General features: G+C 35.6%; 1 protein-coding gene across 1 annotated transcript in view; it reads left to right on the top strand.

Annotated features, from left to right (window-relative positions):
- Positions 1-15,599, top strand: part of LOC140522576 (uncharacterized) — a 60,059-nt gene that overhangs the window by 41,144 nt on the left and 3,316 nt on the right. The window contains exons 13-15 of the mRNA XM_072637965.1: positions 861-1,832; positions 11,495-11,607; positions 13,520-15,577. Of these exons, the coding sequence (XP_072494066.1) occupies positions 861-1,832; positions 11,495-11,607; positions 13,520-13,655 (1,221 nt within the window). The 3' untranslated portion in view covers positions 13,656-15,577. The remainder of the gene's footprint in view (positions 1-860; positions 1,833-11,494; positions 11,608-13,519; positions 15,578-15,599) is intronic.

The following is a 15,599-nucleotide window of genomic DNA, read 5'->3' as shown; positions in this document are numbered from 1 at the left end:
TCCACATCCAGAGAAGGAACTATGGAATTTGATTGCAGAATGCAGCCGATCATTTTCTTTTGTGTTACATTTTGATTTGCTCTGTGATTTCTCCCATTCATTTTCATTCTTCTATGCAACATGTCTAAGGTGAAAATGTATTTAATAGAAATGTATGTGCAGAATCCATATAAAACTGTATTCTGTCTCAGGAAGGGAGTGGGAAGGTAGGGGGCAAGGGTGGGAGGGAGGGGAGAAATCAAAGGAATATAGAAGTGATTGTAGAACAGTGAAAACAAATAAAACAAAAAAAGAAAAGAGAGCTAGATTTGGAGTCTGAAGAGACCTGGATTGAAATACCTCTTAGAATACTTAGTAAGTGTGACAATGGACAGGTCCTCTAATAACTTTTCCTCATCTATGTCCTCAGTGTAACATCGAGAGAGTAATATGAATATTTCCCTCGTAAGTATGTTGCAAGGCTTTGGTGAGACAATGTATTGAAAGTACTAAGCAAAGTACCTTCTTAGGTACTAATATGTGTCCATATTAGGTGCTGTTATTGTTATTGTAACACCATGAGTAGCCAGGGTGGGATAGAATGGAGAGAGCAAGGGAAATCAAATATGCTGAATGGCAGACAGATTTGGGCCCCCAAAATACAGTATATATGTTCTGATTGATGAAACACTTTTAAGAACTGTTCTTTGGGAAAATTGAGTCTGACAGAAATGTGATATTGGTGAAACTCCCTCAATTTACTTTTTCTTTCAATGTGCTATGCTTTTTGGCACCTTGTGCTTTATTTTGAAATAGCAAGGACAAATCAGAATGCATAATTATATTTTGAGTATCATTTTTTTCCTGTTTATTTTGTTTAGGTTCCTGAAAGCAATGAAAAAGGAAAAGATCTGTCGGATAAAAATCAAATCCTACAGGATGAAGTTGTCATGCTCAAAATGGAACTCCACAGAGTAAAAATGGAGCTTCAGGGAAAAGAAAATCAATTTACAGAAGACACTGAAGTTTTAAAAGAAACGATTGATGAACTTCAAAAGAAATTACAACTGGAGGAAGAAGCATTAACAAAAATCACATCCCAATACAGCGGACAACTAAACGTTCTGACAACGGAAAATGAAGTGCTGAATTCTAAATTGGAGAAGGCAAAACGAAGCACAGACAGACTGGAGACAGTAATTGCTCTATATCGTTCCCGTCTGACTTCTGCTCTTCACGATCATGAACGAAGTCAGATATCAAATCCTATCAAATCTAATCAAGACCTTGAACAAACCATTCAGGGAGAACGAGACGAGCTGCTTCGTTTACAGGACGAACTAATTCATCACTTGGGTAGTCTAAGAGAGAACAATGGTGTTCTTTCTCAAAAGCTCTGGAAGGCTGAAGGTAAAACCAGCAGTTTAGAAAAGGAGCTAAACTGTGTACATGATTCCCTCAGAGAAAAGACACTCACTTTAGAAACTACACAGAGAGAATTAAACCAGACCCAACACAAAGCAAATGAACTTGAACACCTAAATCGAGTAGAAAAGGAAAAAATGGACAAATATATTTTCAAACATGAATCTATCCAAAAAAGATTAGCCCAACTCGAGAATGAAAATGTATTACTTCAACAACAGCTTGAAGATGCCCAAAACAAATGTTTCGTTAAAGAAAAGGTAATGAGTGAGAGCTGTGGACAGTTTATGGATTGCTGCCATGACGTTCATGGTGATACTGGAAAGCAAGCTCTTATGAGAAAAGAGAGAAATGAAGAATTACCCAGGAAATATAACTACTTAAGAGAGAAGGTGCACAAACATAAAAAGGAGAAAGCAGAAATAAAAGTAGGTCTTTAAATAATGTAATTGGATAAGTATTTAACTTTTTGAAATGAAAATCAAGGTAATATTCATGAAGATAAATTAGGAATTTGAATTTATAGCTGGCAGATGATGTGACTAACTTTCCTTGTAAAAATTCTGATATGTAAGACAGGAGAATAAGAATCAATAGTAGGATGTAGGCCATAATAAAATAATGAAATACAAATATAACAGTTATAAAATTGGTAACACAATCCAATAAAATCAAAAGAATTGATTGAATAAATGAGAATAATAATAAATATCACAATAATAGTGTAAAATAAATTAAAAATGAAATGATTTAATCATCTTTTAGATAAGATGACTCACTCTACCTAAAGAAATTATGTAGTCCACGTAATTTTGATTTAGTAAATAGGTTAGTTACTTTTCCATAAATACTGATAAATTTATCATTCTAATAATATGCCTAATATTCCAATTTAATTATACAATGGAATAAATAATTTGACATGATAAAATTTAAGAAAATCCTACAAAATTTTTCTTGTAATAATATAACAGTTCAAGTCAGACATCTCAATTGAACTACTGTGAAATATTAGTTACCCTTTTTAAAATGTTCATTTCTTTTTAGTTTTCAGTATTCATTTCCGCAAAATTTAGAGTTCCCAATTTTCTCCCCATCTCTTCCCTCCCCACCCGAAAAAGCCGTGCATTGTGATGACCCACTTCCCCCAGCCTGCCGTCCCTTCTATCACACCCCTGCCTTCCCTTATACCCCTCTTCTCTCTTGTCTTGCATGGCAAGAAAAATGTGTATGCCCCATTACCTCTATTTATAATTTTCCAGTTGTATGCAAAAGCAATTCTAAACAATAGTTCCTAAAAGTCGGAGTCCTAACTTCTCTCCCTTCTTTGCTCCCCACCCATCCTCACTCAGGAGACAAGCAATTCAACACAGGCTATTAATGCGTAGTTTTGCAAAAGACTTTCATAATGATCATGTTGTGTAAGACTACCTATCTTTCCCCCCATCCTATCCAGCCCACCATTTGTTCTATTCTCTCTTTTGACCTTCTCCCTCCCCCAAAATTGTTTACTTTTAACAACTCCCTCCTCCCACTTGCCCTCCTTTCTATCATTCCCCCACTACACTTCTCCCATTCTCCCCACTTTCTTGTAGTGGAAGATATATTTTCATACCAAATTGAGTGTGCTTGTTATTCCCTCCTTAAGCCAATAGTGCTGAGAGTAAGCTTCACCTTCTCCCTCTCACCTCCCCCCTTTTCCCCTTCATTGAAAAAGCATTTTCTTGCCTCTTTTATGAGAGATAATTTGCCTCATTCCATTTCTCCCTTTCTCCTCCCAATATATTCCTCTCTCATCCCTTAATTTTATTTTTCTGGATATCATCCCTTCCTATTCAATTCACCCTGTCCACTCTGTCGATAGACATATGTATATAATCCCTCCAGCTACCCAAATACTGAGACATGATTCAAGAGTTACAAATATTATCTTTCCATGTAGGAATGTGAAGAATTCGACTTTTGTAAGTTCGTTAGGATTTCTCTTTCCTGTTTAGCTTTTCATGCTTCTTTTGATTCTTGTGTTTGAAAGTCAACTTTTCTATTCAGTTCTGGTCTTTTAATCAAGAATGCTTGAAAATCCTGTATTTCGTTGAATGACATTTTTTCTCCTGAAGTATTATACACAGTTCTGCTGACTAGGTGATTCTCGGTTTAAAGCCTAGTTCCTTTGACTTCTGGAATATCATACTCTAAGCCCTCGACCCCTTAATGCAGAAGCTGCTAGACCTTGTGTTATCCAGATTGTATTTCCGCAATACTTGAATTCTTCCTTTCTAGTTGCTTGCAATATTTTCTCCATGACCTGAGAACCCTGGAATTTGGCTACAATATTCCTAGGAGCATCTCTTTTCGAATCTCTTTCAGCGGGTGATTGGTCGATTCTTTCAATATTTATTTTACCCTCTGGTTCTAGAATAGCAGCGCAGGTTTCCGTGATAATTTCATGAAAGCTGATATCTAGGCTCTTTTTTTTTTTTTTTTTGATCGTAGGTTTCAAGTAGTCCCATAATTTTTAAATTGTCTCTCCTGGATCTATTTTTCCAGGTCAGTTGCTTTTCTCATGAGACAGTTCACATTGTCTTCTACTTTTTCATGCTTTTGGTTTTGCTTTGTAATTCCTTGGTTTCTCATAAAGTCATTACTTTCCATCTTCTTCATTCTAATTTTTCAAGAAGTATTTTCTTCAGTGCGATTTTGAACCTCCTTTGCCATTTGACTAATTCTACTTTCGAAAGCCTTCTTCTCCTAATTGTCTTTTCAGACCTCTTTTACCATTTGAGTTAGCCTACTTTTAAAGGTTTCATTTTCTCCAGCATGTTCTGGGTCTCCTTTAACAAGCAGTTTATTTGCTTTTCATGATTTTTTTTGCATTGCTCTCATTTCTCTTCCCAGTTATTCCTGCAACTCTCTTACTTGATATTCAAAATCTTTTTGGAGCTGTTCTGTGGCCTGAGACCATTGCATGCTTATTTTGCAAGTTTTGGACCTTACAGTTACCCTTTTTATAACTATTTAACCATACTCATCAGTATGACTACTTTTAATTCAACCTGCTGTGAACTACTTTTAGAAACATCTGGATAAAGTTTTAATGAAATTCCAAAGATCAATTACTAGTTTCCTTTAAAATTTAGGACAATAATTCTATTCAAAAAGGATATGATTATGCATTAAGCATTAATTTTTTTGCCTGTGGTACTAATTCCATTTTTCAAAAAAATTGTTTTTGCTTCCCTACTAATTTCTTTATTTATCTCCATTTAAAACAATGTTTTACTAACAGTTCTTGCTCAGTGTGCAAAATTAGAGTTTCTGGAATCACTGATTTTATTTGTTGATGATGAATAGTTTCACAGTCTAATAGATGTTCTCATTATATGTGCTTTTTCATATATGCAGTGGCTAGCAGGTCTACCAAATATTATACTGGGTAACAATTTTGTATAAATATTTTTTCAAATTTTGCTTAATTGTGTATGATCATGTATTTGAATCTAGTCATTCCATACAAGAATTTAGTTTACTTGTAGAAATTCAATTAATTATGTCAATTTTATCCTTCACAACTATACATTGGTTTTGCATTTGCATTAAAAAAATTTATCAAACTTTAGTTAAATTTATTTTTACAAGGGAATTAATCTTATCTAAAAAGAGAAAAGTTTTGATTTCTTTTGATTTTTGGTTTCGTTTGTTATAAGTAATTTTAGAATCATTTGCTTTGCTGTATAGTGAAAACCAACAGGATTTTTTGTAGCATATCTGTATATACATATACAAGTGTGCATTTCTGTGTGTACATATTCATGCATTCATATGTACGTATATGTACATATATGTATGCTTGAATACATGTATGTACATCTTCCTTCTAGGGTAGAAAATGAAATGGCATGCCTCCTTTCTACAAAACTGAGACCCTGCACTACACTATATATACATAAGTATGAGAACTACCATATTTTCGATAGTTTCCTCTTTTTCTGTCCATGAACTGCTACCAGAAGTGTAATTCCTATCAGGACAGAAAAAGGAACTGCTTTGAAGACTTGGCAAAGACAGTGGAAGATGTGAAGTGTAGCCTTCACCTTAAAAAACCTTATTTTTTTGTGGTTATTTTGGCTTTGGGCAGACCAGTTCATTCATATCAAGTGCTTTTACCAAGCCTGACAAGCATATCAGTGCTTATGTTCATTCTCCAGGGGAAACCATGAGAGCAAGGAAAATGAAACCTTTTCTTACAGTTGCATAGAAATAAGATTGTTACCTTTTCTCAAAAATAGAAGGGGAAACTCCTAATGTTTCTCTCAAGTATAAGAAACTGTATATTCTTCCCTACCTTATTCCATCACCTTCCATGTGCATTGTGCATAAAAAAATTAGCTCCTAAGAAGCTTTGGAGGTGATATAATTCTTCTCAAAAAGAGATAATGGGGAAATCAGGCTGAATGAACTGCTTTATGAGGAGTGTACTCAGCAGGTCGGAGGATAGCATTTGATCCATGCTGAATGGAGGGTGAGTGATATAGTCAAAAGAGTTTTGCAATCTCAGAAGGCAAGTTCCAATCTTTTCCTTTATTAACTATTACCATTATGACCTTGGATAAGTCATTTAACCTCTTAAGACTTAGTTGTTCTCGTCTGCAAAATGAGGTACTTTTATTAAATAGTCCCTTGGATTTTTTCTAGCTCTAATCTATGATAATTATGAATACGTTGATGAAATTTAGGTGCATGTGAGAATATTGATATCAACTAATTTTGTAGGTATATTCATTTTATATGAGCTGATATTGATTCATGAAGTCAGTAAGAGAAATTATTTGGACATATCTCCATCAGACTACAGTACGAAGGCAACAAGAACTTGCTGATTTCTTAAAAGAACAACACAAAACCGACACTTCACTAGAGGTTACATCATTTGCTCGAAATGATTTTGAAGTTGAGAAAAAAACTACCGAAGGAAAGAGATGAAGCCAAAAACAAAGTGTGCATGCAAAAAATCAGTAACTTCCCATTTATGAAAAATGTGTTCAGCGTGATATTTCTTTTTTCACCAATATTACATATTTTATGAACCCTGTGCCTTTCATTTAAACTGACAGAACAAAACCTATAACCTCCACCATTTGTACACTGAAATTTTAGTAATATTATTCACTTTTTATGGGGTTGACAATTTTGTTTATCCATCCTGACACAACGAAGGAAGTATTTTTCATTTCTATCCGACTTTATATTTAGAAAGCCCTTTACATTCATTTTCTCATTTAATCTCCAAAACAGCTCTGTGAAGTAGAAGTTATTTGTATGCTTTTATTGAAACTACTCCTCGAAAAAATGGAAAATGATATTTCTTCACAATTTGTAAATATGGAAATTATGCATGCAAACTGAAATTGAGAATTAAAGTAATTAGATGGATATTCTCATAATTATCCTCTAAATCAAACTGATCTCACCCTGTTGATTCCCATCTCCCTAACTTCATCATGTTTTTGTTCTTGATTAGTTACACCTCCCCATGTAGGCTGCCTACCCACCTTCACCTCCAAGAAGCTTTTGAATTCCAAACTTATCATTCTTTTGCCACAAGTCTGTTGTGACTTTTCAGCCCTATTGATTTCTTAATCTTCTGAGCTCCACTTTTTCATTGTCAACATATAGGTTAGTATTTAACTCTATATTTATTTTCTTATGATGTTCACATCTGTTCTCAAACTATCATTTCCTGTGTCTAAGTCTTGTTTACCCAACTAGATTGTAATTTCATGAGGACAGGGATTTTTTATACTCCATTATTTTCGATAGAACTTCCTTTTCACAGCATGTAGGTAGTAGAAGTAATTGTTATTATTGTACTAGGAGTAATAGTAGTGGAAATGGTGATAGTGTAGCACTAGAAATGGTAGTAGTAGTAGCAGTAGTAGTAGTAGTAGCAGTAAAAGAAGAAGATAAAGGAGAAGAATAGTAAGAGGAAGAAGAGGAACAAAAGTAGAAGAAAATGAAGAGGAAGAAGAGGAAGAAGAAAACTAAGTATCTATTTGTTGACTTTGCCATGAGCTGAAGTTTTGACTGAAATTAAAATTTCTCCAAGGTGATATTTGGACTAAAGCACTTTGAGAATTTCTAGTCTGACTTTTTATAAATTTTCAATTTCCCAGAGTTCCCGAAGGGCAAATAGAAATTTAGCATTAAATCATTTTATTGTTATTATTAAAAATCATTAGAATGAAAGCAACGTTTAGCATAGAAGAGTTTCAGTCAAATTCTCCTAAAGTGTTCCCTTTATTACTATGGAATATATTTTTCCATCATCAGTTGCTGTCTCACACTTATAGGCAGTGACAGGTGTGGCATTCTTCATTACACCAGCCAAAAAGTACAGAAATGGATATTTCTCATATGCTCCAAAACACATTTTCAAGCGAGTACCCATTACCGATGGTAAAGTCATCGAAATCTATGCCAAAGTGGCCCAAAATAGGTTTTGATGATGAGCTTTTTCTCTGCTTAGACGTACCTTGAGGGAAAAATGGATAGAATATTGGGTGTGGGGTTAGAAAGTCCTGACTTCACATGTGACCTCAGATCCTTATATATCTGATCCTATGCAAGTCACTTAATCTTTCTTACTTTCCTCAACTATAAAATGAGGATTATAAAAGCTTCTGTTTCCCAGGGTTGTTGTGAGGATCAAATGATTATAATTGTAAAAGTGTTTGCATGGTGCTTGGCACATAGTAGGCACTTAATAAATTCTTGTTTCTCTGCTCTGAAAACGTAAAGGCAAATGTCCATTATATGCAAATAATCATTGCCTCCCACATTTTGATAAGTTCCTCCTAATGTTACAAAAGTGTTCTCTTACTTGATTAGCTTCAGTATACTTGTCTTATCTAAGAAATAAACGTGAGATCCAATCTCATTCTTCAGCAAACTTCTTTTCTTTCATATTTTTATGCTTGAGAAATTTTTCTAAGTTTCAGAAGACAGTATTGGAATGAAATAAGTTTTGTTTCCCAATTACCTCCCCTGCCACTCATTCTCTTTCTTTGCCTCATCTTCTTTTTAACCCATATTGATTAAAATATTAACCTTCAAAAGCTTTTGGCATCAGGCTGCAGTCAAGAAACTAGGTGTGAAGTGAGCCCTAGAATATATAGCTAGGAAGCAATAAGTTAGAGTCCATCTTTAGCAATATGAATTAGCACAGTTAACTGCAATTCAGGGCAAACTGAAGCCATTGCTTTTCTAATTTCCCTGACAATTTCCACTATAAGATACTTGATCCAAATGACTATTTCTTTGTGGTTCAACACTTCATTCACTCGTGAATGAAGGGCAGCTAGGTGGTGCAGTGGATAGTGCACCAGTGCAGGAGTCAGGAGGACCTGAGTTCAAATCTCACCTCAGGCACTTGAGACTCATTAACTGTGTGACCTTGGGCAAGTCACTTAACACCAATTGCCTCATCTTGGGTCATCTCCAGTCATACTGATGAATATCTGGTCACTGGATTCAGACGACTTTGGAGGAGAAATGAGGCTGGTGACCTGCACAGTTCTCCCTCACTCAAAAAAACAGAGTGAAGTGCAAATCATGTCATTATTTCTCTGATGGCATGGTCTTCTTTGTCAACGAAGGACGGACAGCAATTAGTGAATGCCAATTATGTAAATTACCCTATGATAGGTGCAGATTGGGTTACCAAAATTATGTGGAAGACATGCCCTCTCTCCTTGAAGAATGTGCATTCTCTCTGGGATGCCAGCGCAAAATATAGGAAGTTCCTTTATAATACGTGGTAGCATATTAACAATTGCTAACTGAATTGTAAGCATGTAAGTTTTTATAAAAAGTAGAGATCACTATAGCTGGAGATTAGAGCAGATGGTATTTAATCCAGTCCTGCTCTTCTCAACACAAAATACTACTCAATGCAAATTTACTGACTTAGCAACTCTACTGGAACAAGTGACAAATAGGTAAATTCAATTTATGTTTTGCATACACACACACACACACACACACAGACACATACACACACACGTATAAAACCTACACCTGAAAGTGCCTTTTTCCCAGATTTTGAGCCCTGCCTCAGGACCTTGCCATCCATATGACTTTGACAAATGGTTTTCTGTCTTTAGGCTTCAGATTCCTCGTTTCTAAAATGATGAACTAGCTCAACACTAGGGCCCCTTTTTGCTCTAACACTCTGACGATCGTAAGCGAGTTTACTGCAGTTGTTGCTCCTTACTTCTAGCCTAGTCAGCTCTTGTAAATCTACGGTGAAAAAGTATTTATTGAATTCCTGCTATATTCTTACACAATATATCACCGATAGATACTGAAATAATAAAAGATGTAAGTGAGTGATGGTACAAAATTTCAAAACTAACAAGAATGGCATACTCTCTGTGTGCTGCCGAACAAAATATCCAAGAATATGGTGAAGGCAAGGATCATTGTTGCAAGATACCAAGAAAAGTTTTGAAGAAAGGTTAGAAATATGAGTTCCCTTTGAGATATGGGAAGGGATCAACAGGACAGATGTGCAGTAAAGTCCAGGAAACTAGAAGAAGCACAGGAGGGTGAGGAGGGTTGCTGTAAAGAAACTAGAAGTAAAAGTTGGGGAAAAAAGAATGAGGTCAGATTTTAGACGAAAGAAGGCAGAGAATTTTAGCCTCAATCTCCTGGCCCATACATAGCAGTCCCTATATGATCTAAACAGTGTTTTATAACGATTTACTTAGCATCTTGTAGTAAGGTTTGGTGTAGGGGTAAAACTAGAACAGAAAGACCCTGTAGTCCTTTTGGTTTTAATTAAACCACAGGCGAGTGACAATATCGTTGTGCTTGTTTCCCAATGTGGAAAATGAGAAAGTTGGATTAAAATATCCACCCCCCTCAATTTTTAATCCTCTCTTTGCGGTACTAGTCCAAGACTAAAGTGGTAGTCATGAGATAGAAGAGGAAAGACAAACACTGTGAAAGGATAATAAATGACAAATCAGATAAGAGCAAGAGAATCCTATGTTTCAGTGAAGTCATGGACTTAGAAAAAAGATTTTGGCAGAGAGAACTTGTGCCTATTGGGAATGCATTTTAGGTAGTGGGAAGGTAATACAGATTTCCAACACTAACATAAATGACGGTGTGAACCTGGGCCAGCCTTGTAACCTCTGGGTACTCGAAGTCATTCGCCAAGACTCTTAGAGTTGCAGATTCTCAATTGCAGGTTGAGGGCAGGAATTCCTTGCATTGAGAGATGGAATTTTTCACTGAGAATTCCGCATACCAATTAAATCACAGTACATATGAAATAAATAAGTGAACAATCCTAGGTAAATAGACGAATGAAATAGGAATAAGAGATGAAGAAATGGCAGCTGTTGTAATCATTCAGTGGAGAAGTGTGGAAGCAAAGATGAGAAATAGGAGTGAATCTAGAAAGGGCAGCAGAATTCAGAAGAATGAGGAGGGTTCTTTTTCCTGTGTACCACAGAAAAGATTACCTGGCTCATAATCTAAACCAATTGACGGGTTGCATCTCACGTAGTCAAGTAGAAAGAGATTTGGAGAGTAGTTTTCCAGTCTTACCTGAGAATACATATATAGACATCTCAGCACAGGAATGCTTACAACATGGGCCAGTTGCGCCAACACTGAGGCGGAATGAAGATGAAGGGAACTTTTCCATTGGCTCTAGAGAAAGGAGAAAAGCCAGCGTTCCACCACGGTGTTGTATGTTGGAAAACTTGACCCCCTTTCTATTCATACTATGCATTTCTACCATTTTTAAATTTATTAATATTATTAGTATAGGTAATACTTTTATTGAAATCAAATGAGAACTTTCATTGATTTAAAAAAAAAGAAAGAGTTTGTTGTGAAATCTCAGGAAAGCTTTGTTGTTTAAAGTAAGATGAATCGTTTTCAAATCTCCTTATATTTGTTTGGGTTTTACAAACTATGCTTTAACTAACATTTACAGTTGTATCTGGAATTGATGAAAAGCATCCTCTTTAGAAATGTCAGTTGAGTTGTAACATTTTTCTCTGTAAAAATATTTTTACAGCCTTATACTGAAAGGGAAAAGTTGAAGAAACTCACTGAATTAAATCAGTCCCTGGAAAATCGTCTAGAACGAGAACTGAAGAGAAATGAAGAATTAGAGAAAGAGCTCAGTGGGTAAGACTCCTTTTTGTAGGCTTTTTCATCCAAACATTAAGTAAGCAAGGACTTAATTATTTTGTTACATCCTAAGTACAAATTCATTTTATGTATTAACCATTGCATCAACAATTACAATATGTATAACTCGAAGTGAAGAAAGAGTTTTTCACTTTCATTTTATTCACTAAATTACTGCTGGAAAACAAGCCTTCTGCCCTGCGACTTTGAAGCTATAGTAAAATTCTGTATAGCACTTGTACCTTAAAGTGTGTTTTCTAGAATTATACTATACAGCATTTGACAGTCTCTTGTTAAATATACTGTTTCTGCACATAAATGTTTCTGTCAGGTAAGTCTCTAGGTTTTCCATCCTAATTTATTTCCTTCATTGTTTACTTCATTTTGTTCATTTGCCACTCATTCAAAAAGTATTATTCAATATCTGTTGCATATGAAGTAATGTATTTGTCTCTGGAGGGACAGAGGTGGATGATTTAAGCAGTTCCTGCTTTGAAGGTGATTCTAGTAAAAGAGGTAACGTAGGGACTCAAATAAGATGTTCAAATAAGAATGAGGTAAGTGCTTAAGATTTTTCCGAAGAAAATGAAGTCAGAGACTGAAGGAGACATAGGCTTCTTCTGACATTGTAGGATCAGCAACATTCCATTAAGGATATGACTTTTGAGCTAGACCCTACAAAATATCTTGCCCTGGAAATGAAGGCCCTTCAGAATGTGGCAGCAGCCTGCCTTTCCACACTTAAATTATGTTATTCCCTCTTCTACAACGTAAGGTGCTGTGAAACTGTACTATTCTCTCTCCTTGAAAACATGCCCTGTGCTTTCCCATCTCTGCCCTGTGCCTGTGATATTCACCCATGCCCTCTGCACTCATCATCCCCCAAGTCCACCTCTTCCTTGCGGCCTATTCTGATCTCTGTTGTTGATGATGAATGACCTTTATCATCAGATTTGACATCAAAATATCTCTTACACTCCCCCAAAGCTCTTACATTTTGTTCTATATCTCAGTTATCTACACATATATCTTACATTTCACTTGAATGAAAGCATGAACCAGGGTCTGTCTAAATTTTGTATTCCATCACAACCTTTAAGCATAAGCATTTAATGATTTCTAATTGAGTTACAATAGATGAATTTTAATTGAACAGGGCAAAAGCCTATCACTGTTGAGATGTAAGATCCTCTGACCACAGGCTAGAGGCTGCCATTTCATTGGCGGAGGAGAGTTTCTAAATCATCATGCATTTTCCACGACAGTAATTCAGTTGTGTTATGGTTAAATTAGGTTTTGGCGGGCTTCTATTGAACTCCTTTTTGGAGTACTAGCTCCAAATGCATTCCCTGTTCCAACCAGTCAATTCAGAGAGTAACTTTTGGGATCCAATTGACTTTTCAAGTTAGGGACTTCCTATATTTACATCACTAAAGGAACATTTTAAATGAAATTTTGTATTCTAATATTAAATGACATTATTAGTGTTTTGTGGACTGAGACCGTTGAATACTTCACCAACTACTTTACAGAGATCTACAATTAAAATGACCAAGGCACAACACATTACTGCAAAATATCTGTTTTTCAAAATAAATGTATTACTGGAAGGTATCCCTTTTTCTGCAAATATGACAGCATAACCAATGATCATTTAGCGAATATTCTACAATGAAGTTATGTTAGTCAGGATCTGAGGATGAATGAAGCGATTAGTGAGGCGTCTGTTTCTCTGCTTTAGTTAACAAAATACTGTCCGTTGAGTTGGGTGACGTCAAGAACTCTTTACGGATTTATTTTCCCTTCTATGACTGAAAATAATTTAAGGGAGTGGATCAAAAATAAGACTTTTTTGTATAATATTTAAATTATAAAAAGTTTCACTAAATTTTTCTGTTCATTCTCACAGATATAAAAGCCTGTGTATAACAACAAACAATAAATTAAGAGAATATGAAGCGATCTTTTCTTCACTTTCCTCATCTTCAAAGCTATCATCATCTTCATCATCATCACCTTCTTCATCATCATCTTCATCTTCTTGAGACAGTTTTATTTTCTCTGTGGAATCTTGCTAGCAACTCCCGGAGCACATTGTTTGCCAGACATATTTAAGACTTTCATAACATCTTCCTCTTCATCATCTGATTCTGCATCTTCTTCCAGAGAAGAAATCTGTTGGTGATGTTGCAGCAAAAAAATGCACAAAAATGAAATCAAAATGGAAAAGATTCAAAGCCGTCCACAACAAAACCAAAAGGTCAAGAATCCTTCAGAAAGCAGGACAAGACTCCCAAGACTATCACAGGACCTACTCCTCGAGAGGATATTAAAGCAAAAATGAACATAAGCATTGAAAAGGGTAGTTCCCTACCAAAAGTGGAAGGCAAATTCATCCACTATGTAAAGAATTGCTTCTGGATGTCTGATCAGGAGGCTATTCAAGATCTCGGGCTGTGGAGGAAATCTCTTTAAGAAAATAAGTTTGAACAGTTTGTTAAAATTTTCCTTCTTATTTCTGTAACAGTTGATATCTGGCTGTCCTTTTCTAATGCAGAGTGAGAACTTTCCCTACCCAGTCTGAAATATGTCATCCAGATTACGTTGCCAAGAATGTGTTGTCCAAAATGCGTGTTTAGTTTTCAAAGATGGAACTCCACCCTTTGCTTCATTTAAGTGTATATTGAATGTTATTTTAGGGCATGGTTGTAGTGGTGGTCAGACAAATGGAAATGGTGGGGAGACAGAAGTATACATGTGAAATAAAGTCAGTATTTTAATAAAGTAATACAAAAAGAGGGTGAGAATATGAAAAAGGAGATGTTGTTTCCCAGAGGGGTGTGAAGCAACTATAAGCCCAAACAGAGACACTTAAAATGGTCCATCAACTTCTCAGATTGCTTTCAAAGCTCTCCATGTTGATTTTTAACAAATTCTTGATGCACAAATAGATGTCTTCATTAGGAAATCAGTATTAGCTGTAGAGATTCTATATTTTGGCACATATAGGTAAACCAAAAATTTTTTTTAATGTTAACTAAGTAGAAAGGAATGCAGTGTGGTACATTAGCAAAATGGTGCTCTTGTTGTAGAGACAGAGGATATGACTTCACATCTTGCCTTTGATGCTTATGACCTTCAACAAGTCACTTAACTTTCCGAGACCTCAGGTGTTTTTTTTTTCATCTTTGAAATGAGCATGCTTGATTAGGAGGCTTCTGAGATCCCTTTCAGTTCTCAATAAATATATAATCGTATTAAATTATTTTAAGTATACCATATTTTTCTTTTTACTGTCCACTACAGATTAGTCCTTCTAGGATGAAGCAGATATTTTGAATATTAGAATATCATTCTCATTTCATTGAATGACAACACTTCAAGGTCTAAATTATTTCTGGAAATGTATGAAAGGACTACAGAAATATGTAACGCTTTGTAAATAATCTTCTCCCAATGGTGACAAGCAGAACTGAAGAATGCAGGGACATCCTATTAACCCAGAGCAAGTCAAACTGGGTCCCTCAATTGCCCTACTGTCTAATCCCTTCAGTTTCTATACAGATGAAAACTCATCTAAGGAATTTATTGGAGGGGAAGGGATAGAAAGCAAATATTGCAGGAGGTTTTAGATTAGAGTTTTGGACAGCCAGAAGACACTATTTCTTCATGAAAAAGGTTTGGAGCAATCTTCCTTGCTATAAATACTGGTGACAATGGTTAGTAGGTATTATAGGCTGCCTATAAAGTTCAGAGCCTCAGGAATATATTTTAGCCTCGGCTGAGTCACCTCCTTTCCCCTCAAGAGACTGCATCCCTGACTCATTTGGTGCTACTTGAATCCTGGGAGAAAGACTGCACAAGCACTGCCTGGGATAATCACCCAGATTTGCTACCCTGAAAACCAACCCACTAATTTCCAATATCAATTTATGGAATGCAAGTTTGACGGTTTCTTTAAAATCAGGTTAGTAAGGAATCTCAGATTT

The sequence above is a fragment of the Notamacropus eugenii genome, chromosome 2 (assembly GCF_028372415.1).
Source record: "Notamacropus eugenii isolate mMacEug1 chromosome 2, mMacEug1.pri_v2, whole genome shotgun sequence".
NCBI lineage: Eukaryota > Metazoa > Chordata > Mammalia > Diprotodontia > Macropodidae > Notamacropus > Notamacropus eugenii.
This window is presented reverse-complemented; position numbering and strand designations above follow the sequence as displayed.